This window comes from Colobus angolensis, unplaced genomic scaffold (assembly GCF_000951035.1).
Source record: "Colobus angolensis palliatus isolate OR3802 unplaced genomic scaffold, Cang.pa_1.0 Scaffold250, whole genome shotgun sequence".
Taxonomy (NCBI): domain Eukaryota; kingdom Metazoa; phylum Chordata; class Mammalia; order Primates; family Cercopithecidae; genus Colobus; species Colobus angolensis.
Window position 1 is genome coordinate 282,149 of NW_012115711.1, and position 23,082 is coordinate 305,230.

At 47.3% G+C, this 23,082-nt stretch overlaps 1 protein-coding gene across 7 annotated transcripts in view; it reads right to left on the bottom strand.

Annotated features, from left to right (window-relative positions):
* Positions 1–2,481: 2,481 nt before the first annotated feature.
* The window catches only part of KDM5C (lysine (K)-specific demethylase 5C), a 34,610-nt gene continuing 14,009 nt past the window's right edge, over positions 2,482–23,082 (bottom strand). For 2 of the 7 annotated variants that reach the window (XM_011946557.1, XM_011946556.1), the window contains exons 9-26: positions 22,544–22,663; positions 22,254–22,412; positions 21,433–21,614; positions 21,175–21,337; positions 12,990–13,109; positions 12,688–12,882; positions 10,123–10,304; positions 9,910–10,034; positions 9,637–9,784; positions 8,937–9,042; positions 7,851–8,209; positions 7,077–7,215; positions 6,393–6,572; positions 6,091–6,228; positions 5,297–5,896; positions 4,936–5,014; positions 4,599–4,798; positions 2,482–4,494 (exon numbers count right to left, since the gene is read on the bottom strand). In XM_011946557.1, coding sequence (XP_011801947.1) covers positions 4,129–4,494; positions 4,599–4,798; positions 4,936–5,014; positions 5,297–5,896; positions 6,091–6,228; positions 6,393–6,572; positions 7,077–7,215; positions 7,851–8,209; positions 8,937–9,042; positions 9,637–9,784; positions 9,910–10,034; positions 10,123–10,304; positions 12,688–12,882; positions 12,990–13,109; positions 21,175–21,337; positions 21,433–21,614; positions 22,254–22,412; positions 22,544–22,663 — 3,561 coding nt within the window. In that variant the 3' untranslated portion in view covers positions 2,482–4,128. The remainder of the gene's footprint in view (positions 4,495–4,598; positions 4,799–4,935; positions 5,015–5,296; positions 5,897–6,090; positions 6,229–6,392; positions 6,573–7,076; positions 7,216–7,850; positions 8,210–8,936; positions 9,043–9,636; positions 9,785–9,909; positions 10,035–10,122; positions 10,305–12,687; positions 12,883–12,989; positions 13,110–21,174; positions 21,338–21,432; positions 21,615–22,253; positions 22,413–22,543; positions 22,664–23,082) is intronic. The other 5 variants (XM_011946561.1, XM_011946558.1, XM_011946562.1 and 2 more) reach the window with 3 other exon arrangements.

A 23,082-nucleotide genomic window follows, 5' to 3' on the forward strand; every position in this document is an offset into this window, starting at 1 on the left:
GGAACCTGAGAATGACCCCCAGCCAACAGCCAGCAAGACTGAATATGCCAACAGCCACATGAGTCAGCGTGAAAGCAGATCCTTCCCCAGCCAAGCCTTGAGATGACTGTAGCCCCAGCTCACACCCTGCTGGCTGTGAGAAGCCTGAAATAGAAACTCAGCTAAGTTGTGCCCAGATTCCTAACCACAGGACTGTGAAATAAAATTGTTTTAAGCCACTGTTTTTGAGGTAATTTGTTATGTAGCAAATATATAACCAATAGAGATAGGCGTGGAGGTTATGCACCTTGGGAATATGAACTTCTAACCTACCAAGGCCACTGTGGCCCTAGCACTGCTGAATTCCCAACCTACCAACAGCAGAGATCAACACTGAGATCCCACTGTGAACTATTTCCTGATGGCAGGCTGATTACTTTGGACCCCTTCTGTCTAGCCTTAGGGTCACAGAGATTTGGTGAAAATCCCAGCTCTGCCAGACTGATACGCCTAGGTGAGGCCTGTTTTCTTAGGGGTCTGTTTCCTGTGTCTGTTGGGGACTTTGTGAAATATCTCAAATGGAGCTGAGCACCCAGGTGGAGGTTCACAAGGGGCTGTTCCCCTCCCTTTCATGTGAGTGCCCCAGGGGCAAGAACCCTGTTCCTCTGCTTCCTAACTCCTCTTCTCCCATCACAATTTCAGGTCTTCTGGGAAGCATGGTTAGTTAGCATCTGCCCCTTCAAGGACCCACTGACCATGTACCTCAGACCCCGGGCGCCACTCCCAAGGGGTAGTAGTATCCTGTACCACTGGACTCTGCAACGGAAAGGAAACAGAGTTCATATGCACAGTGTGAGGCTCCAACTGATGCTCCTACCTCCTTCTTTCTAAAACTAGACTGTGGGCCCTTGGCCTGGAAGTGGAGACAGACTGAGGCCTGGGCCTTGCCTTTCCTCCAGAAGCTCCAGAGCTTGGGGGTGGGAGGAGAGACAGACCTATTAATCTTAGAGTGTTTCAGACACCATGTAAGGCACAGGTGGAGGCACTAAGGAGAAGGGGAAGAAGGGTTCAGTTGGGCCTGAAGGAAGAGTTTCGGTAAAGTCCTTAATAGAAGTGATGTCTCTTCCCATCCCCTTGTCACCTGCAGATTCAGGAGCCATCCTGAGGGATGTGGCAACATTTGGGAGGACTCGGCAGCTAGGTGATATCTCTATAATAGAAAATGACTTTGAGGTGAGAAGATACCCACTGCTTCCCTGACCTCATTCTCCCCAGCCCCTTATCTGAGGTAGAGGGGGTCCCCTGAGCCAGTCCCCCTCCCTTTCTAGGGGAGTGTCTGGGAAAGAGGGCAGATTTGGAACCAGAGAAAGCTCTCTGGAAGGGGTTAGATTTGATCTGGGTCTTGCAGGATGATGGCCAGGGCCTCTCCTGCAGAATTCATGGAATGCATGTCTGCTGTGAGGGAGACAGGGTGTGAGGGATGGGACAGGGATGTGCCAACATGGTAAAGGCGGTCTGAAAACTGGTGAAGGATGGGCCTGTACCTGGGAGGCCCCCATCCTGGGCCAAGCAGTTCTCTAACCTGGGAGTTGCTTCAGGTTGTAGGCACCATCTCTTCCTCTCCTGTCTGGCCACTTCCTGTGGCTGACTGCCTTGGGAGTGGTAGTTTAGTGCTGAGACTGAGCCCTTTCCTGCCCATCCCAGCTCTCACACTCACCTCTCCTGTCAGCTCCTCCAACCCGCTTTTCATGATCAATTCCAGCCAAAAGGTCAGCCTTTTCCCCCGGACTGAGACCTGGGGTCAAACTGGACCCGACAGGGTTGTCCAAGGACTCCTCTCTCTCTCCTTACTTATATAGCCTAGGGTCCCAACTGGGAGACTAGATGAAGCAGGGCTGAGCCAGACCCTCCCACCAATCAAAGCTGCCAGAAGAGGGCGGGCTGTCTTATTTACCACTAGGTTCCTATCAACTGCAAATATTGGGAAGGGGGAATGAAACCCATGAACGTTCAAATGAGAAAGCAAAATAAGAGTAGCAGTGTGCTAAGCTCCTGGGCTAGCAATCAGGACCCAGCCTTTAGCCTTCAGCCACCTCACAGCCCCTTGAGAGGAGGGAAAGCCCTTGAGGCAGGCATAATGGGAAGCTGACTGGCTTAGCAGGGCTTCCATGCTCTTGCTTCCTCCTTTGTATCCTCATATCATGGGGCAGACTCCAAACACACAACACTCAAGACCACAAAGAATGGTTCTTAGCCTTTGGAGGGTCAAGGATCCCTTTATAAATCTGATACAAGCTGGTTAGTCTTCTTGTCAGAAAAACACATGCATGCAAACACCCACAAAAACATGTAAACAATCTGTTGATGGTCCCTGATTTAGTCCAGCACCCTCATCTTAAAGACTTTGGGACTCAGAAGGGAGATCTTTCCAACCACTATGGGACCATTAATGGGCTTGAAACCACTATGTTAAGTGAAAGAAGCTAGACACAAAGGATCACATATTATACGATTCCATTTATGTAAAATGTCCCAAATAGGCAAATGGGATGAGGGGTAAAGGATGCCTAAGGGATATGGAGTTTCTTTCTGCAGTGATGAAAATGTTCTAAATTTTTTTTTTTTTTGCAATGATGGCTGCACAACTCTGAATATACTAAAAGCTATTTAATTGTATACTTTTAAGTGGGTGAACTGTATGGTATGTACATTGTATCTCAATAAGCTGTCTTTAAAAAGTGAACTCAGGGGTTGCAAATGACCACATATCTGAGCTTTAGTCCCCATTCATCAGGGGCATAACCTGTGGAGAAAAATCAGGGAATTATGCAGTATATGGGTTAGACAGGAAAACATTCTAGAAAGAACGAGATTCTATGTATAATCTTAAGGGCAATAAAGCATCATGGAAGGTTTTAAGCAGTATATAATCAGATCTACACTTTAGAAATCCCCCAAATCACTGAATTGTACATTTCAAACAAGTGAATTTTATGGTATGTAAATTATATCTCAATAAAGCCATTGAAAAAAAAATCCCTTTGGGAGCTTGAGGAGGATAAACTGGAGGGCATCAACTGGGGGAAGCTGTGGTGTAGGAGTCTGGGTGAGCGGGCTGAGCCCATCTGTTTGGACTTGAGGGAAAATGGCTTGGGGTTAGTCAGGGGAGGATCAGAATGTCTTGCCCAAGGTTAAGAAGCTGGTGGAACTTGATTTCAGAACCCAGAGCTCCCTGGCTTCAGCCCTAGTGCTCCCGCCAGCACTACAGCTGCTCCACTGACTGGTGATAGAAGCACTGTTCTCCCCGTCTAAGAGAAATGCACTTCAGAAACATGTTTCCAAAAAATGTTTCTAAGGGTTTTATTTCTAACAAGAGGAAAATAATAAAATAAAATTAAAATAGGCTTCAGTTGGAACCAAGTTTCTTGTTTTGCTTTTTTTTCCTTTTGAACAAATTAATTACACACCAACAATCTTTTTTTATTACAACATGAACCCAGGAGGAGGAAAGGAGACAGGGGAGGACAGGGAGGGAGGATTGAGGTGGTTGTGAGGACAAGCACCAAAAGCTTTCTTCAGATCACAGGGAGCCCTGTTCAGCTCCCCAGCCAAATTCCTTTAAAATAAAAAACTGTGAGCACGGCTATGTGAAGTTTCCTCCTCCTGGGTGGAACAGTCAGGGGAAGGGAGAGGGAGAAGGGGGTAGGAAGGAAGGAAAAGAGGGGAGGAGAGTGGGGGCAGGGGTTAGTGTAGCATGGCCTGGCCAGGACCAGAACTGGGGAGAGAAGGGAGAGGAGAGTCCCCCAGTTTGCATATACACTGGCCTTGTCTCTGGAATGGTGATGGCCCAGCCCCAGCCACCCCCCTGCCCACCAGCCCATCCATCTATCTGCCTCAGGTGTCTGGGAATGCTGGTTAGAGGCTACCAGGGAGGGAAGACTCCAGGGGCTGGCCCCCAGGAGCTGAGGTCTGAACAATACCTTGGAGTCAGAATACAAAAGTCAAGGGACTCAGGGGTGGGCGGGTAGGGGGGATGGCCACCCCACTACCTGCCCACCCCCTAAGAAGCAGGCTTGATGGTCAGAAAGAGGATCCTTGAGGCCGAGGGGGGGGGGTCTCTGTCAGGGTCTGTGCTAGGCTCAGCCACTGTCACAACTGTTGCTGAGGCGGCTGCTGTGGGCAGGGCAGATGCAGCCGGGGAGTCAGAGTGGAGAAAGGGGCCAAGGGGCCTGAAGTGGTCCCTTCCGCCGGTTCCAAGCCATTCTGGTTCTCCTGGGTGCTGGGGCTGCCAGTGGTGGGGATGGGTGCAGGGGGGCCCTCACCCCCAGTCTCCTCCTCCAGCTCTTCCTCCTCCTGGACCTCCTCAGCCTCTGGCCCTGAGCTCCGTACCCTCTTTGGCTCTAGCTCCTCTCGGGCTGGGTCATCGCCCTCCCCACCCCGATCCACCTTCCGCCGCCGCCGCCTCTCCAGGGCCCGGCCCCGAGCCCGACTCCCGTGACGCTCTGCCTTCTCCAGCTGTGATTACAGATAGGCAGAAAGACAGGTTGTGGGCCAGTGGTCAGGCCTGGGCTCCCTACTTGGTCTGACCTCCTGGCCCGGCCCATGACCCCTCTCCTCACCTCCAGAAGTGTGCGGATCCTCTCCAAGTCTGGGGGCTGTCCAGCCTGCAGCAGCTGCCAGATGCTGTGGTTCTCATCCAGGGTCACCTCGAGCAGGTCCCCCTCCATCATGAGCTCCTCCAAGGGGGCCCGGGTGGCCTCAGGCAGTTCCAACATAGGGCCAGTCAACTGCGGCAATAGCGAGGACAGCAGCTCCAGATCTAGGAGGTTGCAGAAACAAGCTGTGTTAAGAGGCTGCCCTTGGTCTTATCCCCACCACTACAACAGAGCTGAGGACTACATGGGTCACTCTGGTGAATTGCAGTCAACAGCCTACCCATACCACACCTAGACCTACCTCTCTTACCTGAGCCCTCCTCCAGGGCTACCTTCTCAGGACTGGTCGCACTGTCTCCATTCTCCAGTAAGCCTTCGACCTGCGAAGGAGAGCAAGAATAGGTAGGGGTGACTGAACTGAAGAACCAGGCCCTATTCCTCCTCCGCCAACCCCAAACTTGAGACCCTCCGCCTTCTGGAGGAGGAGGGAAGACAGGCTGCCAGCAGGAAGCAGAGTCTAGGAATCTGGACAGATGCAGAATGGAGTAGGAAAGCTGGTCCAAAGAAAACTGAAAATTGGAGAACAAGGGGCAGGGCTGAGCCTAAACTGGGGTAGGGGCTAGGAGACAAGAATCTGAGGAGAGCTGGGCTGAGTAGCTCACCTTAGGCATATCCTTGCCACTGCCCTCTCTGAGGGGGTCAGAAGCAGGGGCTGCAGGGTAGTTAGGAGGCTCCTCGGGTCTGGGTTCAGCCTGTAGCCGTTGGCGGAGCTCCGCCAGCCGTCCCAACAGAGCAGTCACATCTTCAGAGGCCAGAGCCTGCCTGGCGCGGCCTTGCCAGCTGATGGCCCTCTCTGTGAGGCACTGCAGGGCCTCGCCCTCGGGCAGCCGCACAGGCAGTCTCTGCAGGGCTACCAGCAGTGCCAGGATGGTCTCCAGGCGTGGGCGCCTTGAGCGCATACACAGTGGACACAGGAATTTGGTGTCCCATTCCCACCAGGCCAGCAGTAGGGATGAGGTGGGATTGGGCCTCGGAGAGCTGAGGAGGCGAGGCACTGACACACACCGCCCATGGAACCAGTCCTGACACAGGTCACACTGCAGAGCTCCCGCCCCAGCCGGCACCTGCCCACACACACAGATAGAGGTTGTAGAGGAGGCCGTGGTCGATGATGCCAGTGGACTGGGCTTGGCCGAATTGGTGCGACGCAGCTGCAGGATACCCTCCTTCTCCTTCTGTTCCCCCTCCTTGAAGGCCACGATCTGCCATACCCAGGACAGGAAAAAAGTGGGTCAGCAGCCTATCCCTTCCCTTCTCTGCCCCCGCCCCCCCTTAACACCCCTACTCCCAAACCAGGAGAACTGAGGCTCAGTGGACAAGCAGTCTATGCATGACCACCCAGCTCAGACTCTATCATCACCAAGCCCTTCTCCCCATCTGTGTCTAAGCTCCTTACCACAGAGCCTGGGTCCCTGAGGTCCTGCGCAGACAGCCCCAGCAACTCTGTGTCAGATTTGTACAACCCCAGCTCCTTCTCCATCCACCGGCTGCGCTTGGTGCTGTCTGAGCCAGCGTCTGCACACGGGCAGAGAACCTGAGGCAGGCACACAGAGAGGGAATGACTGGGCTTCCCTTACATTCCCTGCCCTCTCCTTCCCTCCCTGGTGCCCCCACAAAACCCATGTTATCTCATGAGCCATCTCATAGAAGCTAGGGCAGGCGTTACGAGACGCTGTAGGTCAAGGTCCCAGGCCTTACCTCCAGCAGCGTGTAGCAAGAATTTTTCTTGAGGAAGGTCTTGGAGGCCTTCTCCCTCCAGGAGTGCGCTGTCAGTACCTGTAGCTCTAGCTGTCTCAGCTCCTCCAGCCCCACAGGTAGGTCCCGGCCCACAGCTACTAGGCCCTCCAAGTCATCCAGGCACGGGTAGTGGTCACCATTCTAGTGACAAGGGCGAGAGACAGCTCAGTTCAACTTGCCAATGCTACTGATGCTTACTCTGTGCCTGGCCCTGAGCTGGAAAGATGAACTGGGCTGTCTTGAGGGAGAAAAAAAACAGGTTGTCATCCTAAGGAACACCCACTTGGCTCTCTCCCACAACACCAGCATCTTCTGACTGGCTCAGCCCTAAGTATCTCATCAGCCTTCTGTTGTAGTTTGCCTCTTCTCCTCTCCTCCACGCCCCTGCCCTGCTCAGTCCCATACCACCTGCCTTCCTGGCCCACCAATCTCATCCTAACCAGTGCCCTCTCTTCCTTCAGGCTAGCCTCACACTATTCCTCTCACCCTGCTCATCAGGCACATTTTGCCTCCTGACTACATGCCATGCCCCCTTCCTCTCTCCAGTCAACCCAAACCATCCCAGCAACCCAGCACATCCCACTGTATATGCCATCTCTTCCCAGCTGGACTGAAGGCCTGGGGTGGGAGTGGCAGGGTCCTCACTTGGATCTCATCAACATCAGCAATCCAGGCCCGGGCCTTAGCGAGAGCCTCCTTGAGAGCCTGGATGTTGGGCAGGTGAACAGGGATGTTTTCCGCTTCACGGATTATGGCCTCAAGTGTGGCTGGTGGATGCTTCTGCCTAAAGGTAGGGAAAAAAAAGAACACTCAGTCTGATGTGGTCTGCCTGACCAGAAGCCCAGCCTGACCACCAGATATATCTGCATGGGCCCCTTGGGTGTCTGTTATTCCTGCTGCCACTTGGGCTTACTTGCTTGTATTCTGCCTAAGGGTAGCTGCCAGTCCCTGCTTCCCCAAGACCGCATGCACCCAATTTCATCCTTCTGCCATAGCTCTTGCACCTCTGTTTGTCTGCCAGTCTCCTGGCCTGCTGGCAATGCCTACATACACAACCTGTATTACGTAATCTGTTGCTGCAGTTTGTCAACTACCCTTTGTGGGGTCTTTCTACCAACATCTGCCCATCTGCCTGTCACTTGGGCTTCTGGGTATGCGCACATTAGCCTGTAGTGCTAGTCTTCTAGATAATCTCTATCTGTGCACTTCTGCTTCTCCATCAGCCTCTCTCTGCCTTTAAGTATACAGTTTTTTTAAAAACAAAAAACGACAAGATAGGGAACAAAAGAGGGGAGAGTCAATACAGTAACACAGAAGTGTGATACCTAAGGCCACCCATGGGAATCATCCTCTGGGTCTCCATTCAACTTTGATGTTTGGAATAGGGCAGGGAAGAAGAGAAGCAGCAGCTGGACCTACCTGGCCTCCAGGCAGAGGTGGGCTTTCTCCTCCCAGCGTTCAGCAATGGTCAGCAGCTCCTGCAGCTCGGCCTGGGCTTTATCCACAGCAGGGCTAGGGGCTACACTGGCACCCGCGACCAACAGTCCTCGCATGACAGCCAAGGTGCCCCTTCGGGCTGAGGGGGCCAGTGTGCGTTTCACCTCATCCAGCCATCGCGCCTGTTCCACCTGCCGCTGGAGCTGCTGGGCCTCAGGCACCTCCACCCCCAGCTGCCGCCCCCTCTCCAACAGGGACTGCAGTAGCCCTGGACTGGAGGGCAGTGAGGCCAGGGCCTCACGAGCCTCAGCCTGGAAGGCCTCCACCTGTTCCAGAATACCCTACCAGGACACAGGATGAAGAACAAACTCCTCAGCTGGGCCCACTGAGGAATTCCACCACCAGATGGAACCTTGTCCCACCTACCTTCTTACCCTCCAAGCTCTTGGGGCAAAGGAGCCTAACATGGGCTGGGTTCTCCTTCTCCAAGCCCTAAGACAGTGGGGGTTCCTAACACTGACTGCTCATTAGAATGCCCTGGGGAATTTGTTAAGAATGCAGATTCCTGGGCCCCACCCTTAGAGATTCTTAATTAGCTAATAATTATTAAACTATGCTTTATTTAACTTTTCAGAGGGCTCTGTTCTCAGGGCACCAAGAAACCTCCCTGCCCTAAAAATTGCTATGCTTAGTCCTCACATAAACCCTCGTGCTCACCACCGTGGGGTCTGTTGCCCTCTCCATCTCACTCCTCCTCCACTTTCATGAATTCCCCTCCACTTTCCAAGCCCAACAAGCACCTCTGTTACCTCCTCCTCCTCTGTCCCTCCTCCAGGAAACCTTACCTGGACTCTGTATCCTGTACTCATACCCTTGCCACCTGACCTTCAAGGCCCATTTCTAACAGGCAGTCACTAGACCCTTGCCTCACCCCTCCACCTGTTCTTTTCTCACATGTGCGTCCAGTCTCGCCTGAACACTTCAAGCTTTTGAAAGGAGCCAAGCGTAGCCTGCTGCTCAGGTCCCCCAGTCCCCTTGATCCCTCACCAGCACTCCAAGCATCCTCACCTTGACATCCCCAATCTGGTGCATGGCACAAGGCAGGTTGTTCATCTGGTCCAGAAAGGCCCGGAGCTCAGCCAGGGTCATCTGCAGACCCGCCACCCTGTGGGGGCTATGGAGTATCACATGTGAGGTTTCAGGTCCAAACCCAGTGCCCTCCCTCCATGTCTACGCTAAGACCCAACACCTTTCTTCACCATACCTGTCCACATTGATCTTGCATATTTCAAATTTGCCCCAACTGCCCAGGTTAGAGGGAAGGTTTTAAATCGTAGAGCATGTTCATATTATGAGGGGAAAGAATTAGAAACTAATGGGTTGTAACAAGAGCTACACTTTGCAATCCATCCTCTACTGTGAACTCTAAAGCTGTGTAGCAGGGATCAGGTTTATACATCTGTGTCCTGTTCTTACCCGTAAGCCTCCCACAAAACCCCTCAGCCTCTCTCTCAGGCCACTTCCAGGTACTGATAAAAAATAAACACTTCTAGCTTTCTTATCACGGAGGCTCTCCTCTCCTTTCTAGGTGGCCTGGTCTCCTTGCCCTCCCCAACACCTTCCAAGCCATCTCACACTCTTGTGCCTGGCAGCTTCCTGATGATGTCCATTCGCCAAATGGTATTCACAGTCTACCCCTTGTAGCACTTTTCCTAGGTGCTGGATCCTCAGCACCTTATGTGTGCCCCAACTCCTCATGCTGTCATACCCAGCTTCCTGGCCGCTGACCAGTCCCAGGGCTCGGGACACGCAAGCCTCTGCCTCACTCAGGCAGTTCTTTAGTTGCTGCAGCAGCTCACTATTAGGAAACCTCCGCTCACGGGCTTCAGACTCTAGTGCCCTCAGTTCTTCAAGGCCTGGAAGAAGAATGAGGGCAGCAAGGAGTAGGCAGTATTGAATAAAGGCAGAGGAAGGGGGTCAGAGTACAGAAGAAAGGGAATAGAACTTGCCTGTGGAGTCCCTCCATCCCCCCATCACTCACTGCGCTTCCGCCCATCCTCCACCTCCAGGGCCACTCGCACTTTGTTGGCCCAGGTGTCAAAGGACTCAGCCCGAACCTTCAGCTTATGCAGCATGGCAGGAAGCTCATCCAAGGTATACCGATACCTGGAGGAAGAGGGCAGGCAAGAGCATGTCTGGCCCAGCTCTGCATCCTCCTTCTTGCCCCACTTCCTCCAGAAAGGCCCATGCTCACCGCAGGTACTGCCGGCTACTGGAGCACTTGCAGAGATCATTGATGTGGGAAAGGCAGACAAGGCCGTCTGGGCAGTCGTAGCAGGCCAGGGCTGACAGGAAACACGTAGTCTTGCACTTGATACACTGGCGCTCATCATCTGGGAGCAGCTCAAAAGCCTCTCGCTCAGCCTCTGTGATGCCCTAAGGGCATTTAACCCATGCGTTATATATAACCAGAACCAGGCAGCAGAATTCTCCATCTTAGCCACCACCGACCCCTACTTTAGACTCAAATCTATGCTGAGGGTCATAGGGTTTAAGAGGCCAAACCCCAGGGAGCATACCTGCCCTTTGTAAAGTCGAGACTCTCAAAGCTGGGGGAATCAGATAAACCAGGGCAAGATCAGTGTGAGCCGAGTCGGATAATTTTATAGAGGAAGAAAAATCAGGTAAGATCCAGATCAGCAGAAAGGGCCTTGTGGGTGAGAAGTGAGGAAAGTGGTGGACCAAGATACCAGAGAGGTGGCAATGTGTGGAAGTGGCCAAGGGACAGGCCTGGCTAGTTATGTGTACTGGGGAACAATATCGGCTTCCAGTTACTCAGCGCCCACTGTGTTCCAGGCATCACGCTGGCCACTTAGTAGGCAGGAGATACTTGTGCACATATATAACTTAGAGAAATTCAACTGCACGTGCTTGTGTTCAGGGTTTAAAGAGATATAATAATTTTCTCCCAACAATATGGCTTCCAAACCTAATCCAATGACTTCATCTGTTGCTCAGATAAAGAAAAAGCACTCCATTTCAAAAATAAAGAAAAAGCTGGCTATGTTGGAGTAACTGAGAGACAACCCAGTGCGTATATCTAATGGGCAGTTTTAGGGATTTTAATGGGAAATGTTGACTCTAACAGTTTTTGCCTTACACACCAACTTTAACACCTAACCTCTGCATAAGTTATGAACCCAAATCCCACTCTGCCACTTATATGCTATGTGATCATGAGTAAATCATTTAACGTCTCTGGGTCTGTTTCATTATCTAGTAAGACGGAGATAAACAGTATCATCCTTGTTGGGTTGTTATGAGGATTAACAAAAACAAAGCAGCTATGGAATCAGACAAGTATATTGGCAATTAGATTCGGTGTTCATCAAATACTTACTGTTATTAGCTCTAATTTTCAGATAAGAATATATATTCCACAGATCTATCTCATTTTGCTAAGGCAGAAACTAAGTCTTAGGGTCAGTAACTTGCCAAACTGAGTTAATTTTGACTCTAAAGTCAGAGAATATTCTAAGGATGAAGTCTCTAGGGTTTTTTTTTGACTATGGACTCTTGAGAATTGGATGTAAACTATGAGTCCTCTTCCCAGAAACATACTTAAATACACATACAGTCTCTTACAGGATTCCAAGACTATGGTGTCCAGAATGCTTCTCTGAGGTAAGGGCCAAGTGTGAAGAATTCTGAATGTCAAGATGAGAAAGTCTATTCTCCCCACCTTGCTTTGGCTCCTTCCCACAGCTTGGCACAGCCACATGGCCATCATTTAATAACAGTACTGAACAGAGTGAGAAAATGATGTCTGGAAAAGCCCAGGGACTCAACAACTAACATCACGACTGACAGGCCCCAGACTTCCAACACTACTGTAGCTATAGCTCTCCCTATAGCCCACACTCACAGGAAAGCTATAAATGAGCTTTAAAATAAGAAAGTATTACCCTAAATAGGCAGCAAGGGATCCCACAGAACCAGCACTCCTTTGTAATCTTATGAAAGACTCTCACAAAGTCAATTCCCTAACTGGGCAAGTGTGAAATTTGAAGATGATGGCTGAAACTACACAAGTGGACTTTAGAGCTCTGTAGCAGCTTTCACTCAGCTACACACACAACTGACACAAGCTTACAAGAAATCAATTAAAGCAGGACCACCTTCTACTTGATAATATTATTGCCCTAGCTTGAGTTACTGAAACATCTGCATGTAATAAAATAGCAATTCCTGAGAAACATTCCATATTTCAGTTTCTTCATGTATTAACATTATCAATAATAGCAGCAAAGGCAATGTTAGAGAGATGGTTTTCACATAAATCACCTTACTCTAACTTTACATCTTGCAAGTTAGATATTTATTCCCATTTTAGAGTGGGAAAGTGAGATATGAAAGATCAAGTAACTTGATACAGTCACCTAGATAATCAGCAGTGAGGTTTCATATGCCAGTCTATTTTGCTGGGTCATTTAAATAATGATAAATAGCTGCTATACCAGTACCTGTCATGGGTCAGTCACTAAGCAAACATTATCTTTAATCCAATCAACTATCCAAAAAGATAAGTATTATCATAATCCCATTTTTCAGATGGGAAAACTGACAATGAAGTAAATCGACTTAAGCAAGGTTGCTAGTAAAGGGTATAGCAGAGAATGGTATGTGGTTTTCAATCAAGATGAGTCTAGTTCTTTTCACTACACTCCAAGAGTAGAGGCTACATCTTCTTGGTGCTGCTGCCTCTGCCTCCCTGAACTTCCACCAGAATAGGGTGCTTGATCTGGGGTACTCTCCCCACCTTCTCCAGCAGGGCCTTTCGTAGACGCCGCTCTTCTTGCACCATGATGAACATCTCCTTATGCACAGCTGCCGCCAGGTTCAGGTCTAGCTTCTCTGGGCAGGCAGCCATCTTGCAGATAAGCTCCTCATGGGAGAAGACGCAGTATCTCCGGAGCCGGCGGTAGTGTTCAATGCACTGGCGCCCAGCAGGCAACTGTGGGCAGGTTCAAGATTGAGTGTGGCCAAGTCTGGTGGCTATGATGCCCCAGCTTCTCCACAACTCTCCTGCTTCTCCCCCCAATCCCACCACATTCTACTCACCCAGTCGGCAGTGCAAAAGTTGACGGCCTCGGCAAAGTTGTAGCCTTGGTTGAAGCCACTGTGGTAAGCACGGGGGAAAGTGATAACAAATTCTCCTGCACACTGGTTTGTGCGGACAACCTGAGGAACAAGAAAGGCCATGGCTGTTGAGACAGAGATTTTCCTGTATGCAGACCTGACTTAAGTGCAAGGTCATTAAGGAGACAAAAGCCTCAGGGAACACAGTCTGACAACAGAATCCCAGACTCTCCAACTCTAAAAGGAAGGACCACTGGTCTCTGCTCTCAAGGTTTTGATGTGTGTTGAGATGACAGGGAGATTTGAGATTTAAAAATGTATGTCAAAATATTCCAACTTCCTTTAGTAATTTTTGCAAAAATTATAAATATCACTTTTAATTAGGCTGGACAAGCTTTTTTAGTTATTTACTTTCATCAGTTATATATGCAGTTTCAAGAGTCAAATGGCTTTATAAAGATCTGTTATAAAATCTGCCAGCCTTGATATTCTCCCTTCCCCAGACCCAATCACTTCCACCTCTTCTGATTATTTTGGTGTTGATAACTACCTTAAATAACATGCTTCTAGACTGTTAAAAATAGCCTCCTGTTTCTCAATTTGCTTAGTTTTTTATGCATATATCCCTAACTTTCTGACCAATATTCAAATCTCTTTTCCTATCAATTTTCACCTTTCTGTAACAGTCTCTCATGCAACCTTCTGATCTGTCCCAATCTGGACCAGCTGTCCTCCCTGGATCATCACTCTCTTGTGACAGATCTCCTATTTCCTAGATCCCATGTCTTTCTCGTTCTTGGTTTATTCCTTTGCTATGCTTAAGAACATCCTCCAACAGTTTCCTAAGAAATGGTGTGAAGAACCTACTTTTCTTTTTTTAAAAAAAGTCTCTATTCTTACTCTCACACTTGACTGTATATAGAATTCTAAGATGAAAATCCTTTTTTTTAAACTCCCATAGTTGTTGACTCAGAAAATAATTTTAAAGGCACACTGCTCTGATCTTCTAGTGCTACTGTTGAAAAGTTTGAAGCCATTCTGATTTCTAATGCTTTGATAAGCATTTGAAACCTGTTTCTCTCTCTTGAGCTTACAGGATTCTTCTGGTCTCAGTGTTTGACATGGAAATTTACAAGATACATCTTGGTATGAATTTCTTTTCACTCATGTACTGGGTAGGCCCATTGACTCTGGAAAATCGATTCTCCAGTTCAGGGAAATTTTCTTGAATGATTTCATTAATGATTTCATCCTCTCAGTTTTCATCTATTTTCTTTTTATAACTCCTATTTGAATACTGAACATCCTAGAAAAATTCCCTATTTTTTTCTACCCTTTTCCATCTTTTTACTCTATTTTTTTTAAGATTTCCTCAACTATCTTTCAAAAGTGGAAAACATACACTTTTTACATTGTTCATTTTTGCTATCATAATTTTGTTTGCATATGCTATTTTTTAAACAGTATTCTGGTCTTCATTCATGTTTACAGTATATGCTTTTCTTTTGAAGTTTATTTCTCCCTGCCTAGCCTCTGTATCTCCAAGTTGCTTCTGTTTTTTGGGGGTTTATTTTTTAGGGTTTCCTCAGTTGTTGTTGTTTTTGTTTTTGACACAGAGTCTCACTCTGTCACCCAGGCTGTAGTGCAGTGGCGCGATTTCGGCTCACTGCAACCTCCGCCCCCCGGGTTCAAGTGATTCTCCTGCCTCAGCCTTCCAAGTAGCTGGGATTACAGGCATACACCACCACGCCGTATTTTTAGTAGAGACGGGGTTTTGTCATGTTGGCCAGGCTGGTCTCAAACTCCAGACCTCAGGAGATCCACCCGCCATGGCCTCCCAAATTGCTGGGATTACAGGCGTGAGCCATCGTGCCAGCCTCTCAGTTGTTTTCTGTGGCTGCCTGCTTATATTTAAGAGGAAGAGATTAAAAAGCTGAATGGAAGCTCTGAGTACACAGATGAAGCTTGTCAACTGTAAGCTTCACTGTAGGGTGATCTAGCTAAGTCATTTAGTTTGGGAAACTCCAGGTCTTTCCTCGCAGGCCAGTCAGATTCCCCAGAGAAAACCCTCTTTTTTTTTTTTTGCCTGTAGGAAAAAAGGCCTGGCAGCCAGTATTCTAACAGCCAAGAGGAGAATGATGGCTGGGAACCTCAACATCCAGTATGATAAATCCTAATTACATTCCCTATAACTCCACCCTCAATTGTACCTAGGAGACTTAATCCAGAGACTCTGTTTTAACCTCTTCAGAAATAAATCTTCAGTCTTTTACTAGAGTGACTAGACATTTCTAGCTGCCCAGCATGGGAGATCTCATAGCCTTTATTTTTTTTTTTTTTTTGATACGCAGTCTCACTCTGTTGCCCAGGCTGGAATGCAGTGGGGTGATCTCGGCTCATTGCAAGCTCTGCCTCCCGGGTTCACGCCATTCTCCTGCCTCAGCCTCCTGAGTAGCTGGGACTACAGGCGTGCGTCACCACGCCCGGCTAATTTTTTTGTAATTTTAGTAAAGACGGGGTTTCACTGTGTTAGCCAGGATGGTCTCCATCTCCTGACCTTGTGATCCACCCGCCTCGGCCTCCCAAAGTGCTAGGATTACAGGCGTGAGCCACTGCACCCGGCTCTCACAGCTTCTTATATAGACATGAACCAATCCTTACTTTCACCCCATCCATCTTTACCCCTAGAATGCCTGGTGCCACCGATAACAAATCTTTGGGGGATTCTGAGGTATGAATTGGGTTGGTTCTCAAGATGTCCTCAGTATTGGTTTATGTTTCAGTTTTCTCATCTATCTGTTTTCCAGTTTCAAGAATTTTATCGTTGTCTCCTCTCTCATATTCTCCATCTCTGTAATTTTTTTCACCTTAAAAAATCCCTTTATGTAATTTTTGTGGAGTCTCAGTACAGAATGGAAGTAGCCATGTGTATGCTTAATCTGTCATCTTTACTGAGAAGCCTCACAAAGCTTTTTAAGGTAAACATTCAATTTTGTTGAAGACACAGTGAAGTAGGTACAGTGCTGGTAAGGGAATCAATACATTCTACTCTCTGGAAAACAAATTTGTTAATGTATATCAAGAACCCTTCAACCCAATGATTCCTCTGCCAGGAGTCTAAATTAATTTGGGGAGAATTAACATCTTAACAATATTAAATCTTCCCATTCATAAACATATCTCCACATTTATTTGGACCATGCATCAAGCTTGCACCTCCATCATATTTTCTTCTCAAATCTACCTCTACTTAGAGGTAACATCAGCATTTCTTTCTTACCTGTATTATTACATTTGGCCTCAATTACTAACTGCCAGAACTATCTTCCAAAAAATGCAAATCTGACCACGTAATGCCTCAGCTGAGAGTCCCTCACTGGAATCCCCATGCCCACATGATTAAGTCACAGTTCTGACAGGTAAACTCTTACTCTTCTTTCAGGGATCACTGCTCCTGCAAAACTTTTCCTGATAACCCCTGCTTCCTAAATGACCTAGTTTGTTGCTCTTTTTTAGTGCCTTTAATGTTTTATTCCACTTATTTACTCCTCTGTCCAGCACTCAGCTATGCATACACAAATGCAGGCACTGGCTTCTTTGCCTTCAAAGTGTTGACCAGAGAGGCCTTGCACAAAGAATGAGCTCTAGCAACATTTACTGAATGATCTAGTACCAGGCTTAATTTTATTTATTATTAATTAATTAGAAGGGGTCTTACTATGCCAGCCTTAATTTTATAGACATGAAAACTAAGTCTCAGATAAGCCTCAGGTAGCAGAGCCAGGAGTAGAACTTGATGCTCATAACTCTGTCTCACCCTGCACCCTGATTCTGGCAATGTCACTTTACTATTTCCTATGTGGTTATTTAGAAAAGTTCTCCTCACATTCTGCAGCTGTTAAAAATGACAACTGCGAATAGCCAAAAAGTAAAAACAACTCAAAAAGTTCATCAACTGGTGAATATTACTGGGCCATCAAAGGAATAAAGTTCTGACACATGCTGCAATGTGGATGAACCCCAAAAACATGCTAAGTGAGAGAAGAAACAAATGACCACATACTATTCCATTTTTATGAACTGTCCAGAAAAGACAAATCTATAGACAGAAAACAGATGAATGGTTGACTGGGACTAGGAGCTGGAAAGGGGAGTGACTGTAAATGGGTATAAGGGATCTTTTTGGGGTGGTGGAAATGTTCTACAACTGGATTGTAGAAATGGTAGCACAACTCCATAAATTTACTGGATTGTGTACTTAAAATGGGTGAATTTTACGGTATGTAGCAAATCATACTGCAATAAAACTTTTAAAAATGGTTATAATTCATATAGTAACAAAGCGAAAATCATTCTAGACCAGTGCTGTCCAAGAGAAATATGCTCGGTACATAGGTACTTTTAAATTCTTTTGCTGGGCACGGTGTCTCACACTTATAATCTCAGCAGTCTGGGAGACCAAGACAGGCAGATCACTTGAAATCGGGAGTTCAAGATCAGCCTGGCCAACAAGGTACAACCCTGTCTCTACTAAAAATACAAAAATTAGCCGGATGTGGTGGCGCACGCCTGTAATCTCAGCTACTCAAGAGGCTGAGGCAGGAGAATCGCTTGAACTCAGGAGATGGAGGTTGCAGTGAGCCAAGAGCGCACCACTGCACTCCAACCCGGGCAACAGAGTGAGATTCCTTCACAAAACAAAACAAAAAAAACTGGCGCAGTAGCTCACGCCTGTAATCCCAGCACTTTGGGAGGTCGAGGCGGGAGGATCAACTGAGGTCAGGAGTTCGAGACCAGCCTAGCCAACATGGTGAAACCCCATCTCTACTAAAAATACACAAAAATTAGCCAGGCACAGTGGCTCATGCCTGTAGTTCCAGCTACTTGGGAGACTGAGACAGGAGAATCGCTTGAACCTGGGAGGCGGAGGTTGCAGTCAGCCGAGATCACGTCACTTGCACTCCAGCCTGGGTGACAAGAGTGAGACTCCTTCTCCAAAAAAAAAAGAAAAAAAAAAGTTTTTTAGTAGCCACATTAAAAAGGTAAAAAGAAACAGGTAAAATTAAGTTAAACATATTTTATTTAACTTAATATATCCACAATATTATTATTTCTAGGTATAATTGGTACACAAAAGTATTAAGTGAGATACTTGGCATTCTTTGTTTCGTACTAAGTCTTGAAAGCTAACATGCATTTTATACTTTTGGCACATTTCAGTGAGGACTAGCCACATCTCAAGTGCTCAGTAGCCACATGTAGCCAGCGGCTACCAAATTGGACAGTGCAGTTCTACACCAATAAACTTACTAAATTGATTATAAAAACCATACACTGATTATTGCTATGTCGAATTTTACATAAAAAGTAACAGATGGAAACTAACAATGTTTAGATGTTTAGGGTGGAGAGAATAGGGGCAAACTTTCTGTTTTCCATTTTCTGGGAAGAGGGCATGTTTATTTTATAATGAAAATAGGCCGGGCACGGTGGCTCACGTCTGTAATCCCAGCACTTTGGGGAGGCCAAGGTGGGTGGATCACCTGAGGTCAGGAGTTCGAGACCATCCTGGCCAACATGGTGAAACCCCATCTCTACTAAAAATACAAAAATTAGCTGTGCGTGGTAGCAGGCACCTGTAATCCCAGCTACTCAGGAGGCTGAAGCAGGGTAATCACTTGAACCCGGGAGGAGGAGGTTGCAGTAAGCTGAGATCATGAGCCGAGATCGTGCCACTGCACTCCAGCCTGAAGCCTGGGTGACAGAGTGAGACTCCGTCTCAAAAAAAAAAAAAAAGAAAAAGAAAATAATACTTACATTACATATCTATAAAAAGAAATGGCCTTCTCCCACCAAATGGGAAGGCAGGGCGGTGGGGGCAGGGAGCTAAAGATACCTCTGGGGGAGCTCCAGCTGGCTAAACTGCAGCCTGCCAGCATAAGAACATAAACATCACAGATGCTTCGATTAAGGGGATACTGCCAAGTCCAAAGGGCCTGGAGATGCTGGGAACTACCTATAGGAAGGGCAGGGCAGACAGAGGGCTGGGTGGCAAAGTAGTAGCTGGCCAGAGAAGACGGTGAGCCACGAGCAGGAGAAATGCTGTGGAGGTGTAAGCAAAAAGCACATATTTCAGAGTCTGTGATAAAGTTTTTTAAAAAGAGGTAAGGATTAAACAGCTCCATGACCTTCTGCATATATATATATATATACACACACACACACACACACACACATATATATGCCTCTTAGCTACCCAAATCCTTCAGAGAATCCTTTTTTTTTTTTTTTGGGATGGAGTCTCGCACCTGTTGCCCAGGCTGGAATGCAATGGCATGATCTTGGCTCACTGTAATCTCCGCCCCCTGGGTTCAAGCGATTCTCCTGCCTCAGCCTCCCCAGTAGCTGGGACTACAGGCATGCGCCACCACGCCCGGCTAATTTTGTATTTTTATTAGAGACAGGGTTTCGCCATGTTGGCCAGGCTGGTCTCGAACTCCCGACCTCAGGTGATCCGGCCGCCTCAGCCTCCCAAAGTGCTGGGATTACAGGCATAAGCCATTGTGCCCAGCTCTTTTTTTTTGTTTTTAAAGACAGAGTCTCACTATGTTGCCCAGGCTGGAGTGCAGTGGTGCAATCTCAGCTCACTACAACCTCTGCCTCCCGGGTTAAAGCGATTCTCCTGCCTCCAGCTCCTGAGTAGCTGGGATTACAGGCGTGCACCACCATACCCGGCTAACTTTTGTACTTTTAGTAGAGACCGGGGTTTCACCATGTTGGCCAGGCTGGTTTCAAACTCCTGACCTCAAGGGATCTGCCTGCCTCAGCCTCCCAAAGTGCTCAGATTACAGGTGTGAGCCACTGCGCCTGGCCAAGAGAATCCTCTTTTACAGTTTTCCATGGCATTATAGACAAGGACTGATGCTGTGCTATGGGTCAGGAAGACAGAAGTCTGAGGAAAGTCAGACCCCATGTCTACTTATGAAGCAGAACTCAAGCCCTTGATCATCGAGTCCGGTAATCCTTAAATGGGGTGAGGTAGAGAGAGAAAAGGATAACTCCCTGAGTGGAGGAAGACTGCCTAAACTGTTATAGGACACCTCCTTCTGTCCAGTTCCCTAGATATCCCAAGTCCTTGGTTAAATATCATTAAATTTTATAATAAAAAAATATTACTCATGGGACATATAGTATACCAAAACAAGGTGAAGGTAAAAAGAAACGCAGGTGAGAACCACTGACTTAGTCCAAAGCCCTACTGTACAGATATCTAGGAATATTTGAAGGAGACATTAATTCAATATTTATTGACTATCTCATGCATTAGAGTAAGTGGTAATGTGTCCAAGGCCAAAGAGTGTGGAAGGGAGTAGGGAAGAGTAGCAGCCCCAGATAACACTTAAAGCAGAGATACAGGATCTACTAATTCCTGTTCTTACAGGACTAGTGATCAGGCTGTTTTAAGATCCACACCAGAAAACTGGCTGATGCTAATCAATGCTAGAAATTCCCAGGAATATAAAGTCTCTCACAGGTAAGCCACGTTGTATACCCAGCAAAATGTTTTAAAGGGTAAGAGAGAAGTACACAGAGGATAGCCCAGAACTCTGGGTTCAACTTTTGACCTGTTAAATAAAAAGACCTATCCATTGCTCTGAGAAGGGTAAGAGTATACAAAGTATGGCAGAGGCTGCTAGTTATACCCTGATATTCATTCTTGTCTTCTGTCATAACAACATGACCTCCCGTTTATAAGTGGTACTTGACCATCCAAAATAAGAATTACATTTCCCAGTTTTCCCTGCAGCTAGATGTGGTCATTATGACCAAGTTTTTACTAACAGAAGATGAATGGAAATGATGTGTGCCCTTGAAAGATTTGTCTAGCCCTGCCCTTTCCCATTTCCCTCTTCCACTGGCTGGAATGTAGATGTGATAATAAGCCACCCCTTAGGTGTTACCCTCTATCACATGGCCCAGAGGGTATACCATCATATGGTACATCTAATCACTATTATTTTGGGTCTCTACTAGAGTAGTCAAACCTGTAGCCCAATTAAGAACAGCAACGAAGAAAGGGCAGGGGCAGAATCTAGATGACAACCACCACCACAAAGGACATCACTAAATCATTCCTGCTGCTTGTCCCTGTTGCCTGGGTACTCACTGGCACGCCATGGGACATGAGGGTGTTGGGATTCATGAGGGTGACAAGTTGGTGCAGGAGGTCAGGCTGGCTATCAAATAGTTCAGGTGTCAGCTTCTTCATCACCTCTTCCAAATGTTCTGCTGCAAGTGAGGGCACCCCATACCAGGTCTTCGGCTCACCCCTGCACAAATGGAAAAGGGACACACACAATCACACCTTGGTCATGCAGGGAGCCCACACTGACTTGATTCCCTGGCTCCCCAGGGCCCCACTCACCAGTGGAGGTAGTTAATGGAGTAACTCCAGTGATCCTCAATATGCCAGCAAAAGGCTGAGAAGACCATGCCCACGTAGAGCCAGGGCACCTTCATGCCAGAGATATCTGCATTGATGTGGCACAGTACAGACTGTTCCAACACCGGCATCACATTTAGGTTCCAACCACTGGTAGCATACTCCTGCCAGGTCAGGTATTTGTAAAAAGGGCATGAGGGTTATGCTAAGGAACTGAGATCTTAAGTCATTTTCTTTAGCCTAGGGAACCTTAATTTTGAGGTCAGAGACTTTTTTGAAACATCTTAAGAAACATATAGGTTTTCTCCCTACCTCTCCACCAAAAAGCAGACATACAAAATTTCAATTCTATTCACTTCAATTTCTGCAAAATTTACAGATATATCCATCTACCAAAATACCTGCAAGTTAAAAAAAATCCTGCTCTGGATCAAAATGTACCCTTTCTTGGAAGCACAACTAAGCCCTCATTTTCTCCTGTGCATACAAACCCCACCCCCTGAACACTTCTTATGGATGAGCCAGGATCTCATATACCTTCTCATTTAATTTTTATAACAAATTTGCAAGGTAGATATTATCCCCATTTTAGAGATAAGGAAATGGGCTCGCAGAGGTGAAAGAACCCATCTCATGTTTGTACATGCCAGGTACCAGACTGTTTTCTTTCATCTCATCTAAATCTCACGGCTACAAAAGACTAGCATAATTATCTTCATCTTACAGAGATATTGAGTTTTTCAGATATTAAATGATTTGCCTAAGTTCACACAGCTGACATGTAACCATGATCATCCACTCACCTCCTCTTCAGGGGTTAGGTGCCGTTTACTGTCACTGACAGGGAAACCGCTGCCAAATTCTTTGGAATGGATGTCAGCTCCATACTCAACAGTCACATCTTCCTCAATGCTATTTACCAGCCTCCAGAACTCCTTCTCCACCAGTTCTGTGGGCACCATCTAGGGGAAGTAAGGTAGCAGTTGACCATGGCCCATCACATCCTGGACCCATTGACCCAGGTGAGCTGAGACCATCTGGCACCAACACCTATGATCCTAGCCCAACACTACCTCAGCCCTCCATCACCTACATGCACGGGCATGTTGAAGTAGTCAGCTTTAAAGGAGTCGGCCATCTCGCCAAAGCTCTGCAGAGTGTATTCCCGGGTAGCCTGCTCAAAGCCAAAGGCTTCTGGGGGCCGCTTACACTCCTAAAACCCAAAGGAGAACATGTCACCAAAACAGAGGCAAAGAGGTGAAGAATCCTCACAAGTGGAACTGGAATATAAGGTGTAGGGAGGGAGAAGAGCCCTAGGTCTGCACTCAAGGCCCCTGAGGCAGGCCTTACTTTATAGCTGTACCTTCTGCTCTTACCACTTCGGCTTAGTCTTTTCATTCCCCATCATGCTTTTTCTGCTCAGTTCCTCCCTACTGAAATGTCCTTTTCCACTTTCTTTCATTGGTTCTTCAAAACTCAATTCCAGTCTCACAACTTCCAGGGAGTCATCTCATGCTCTTTTCTTCCTTTAGGACTTTATCTAAATGGCTCTGACTTTAATATGCTATCCAGTGTTCTTCTGCCACCATTTTTCCTCTCTCACTAAAATGTGATTCTATTTTTTTTTTTTTT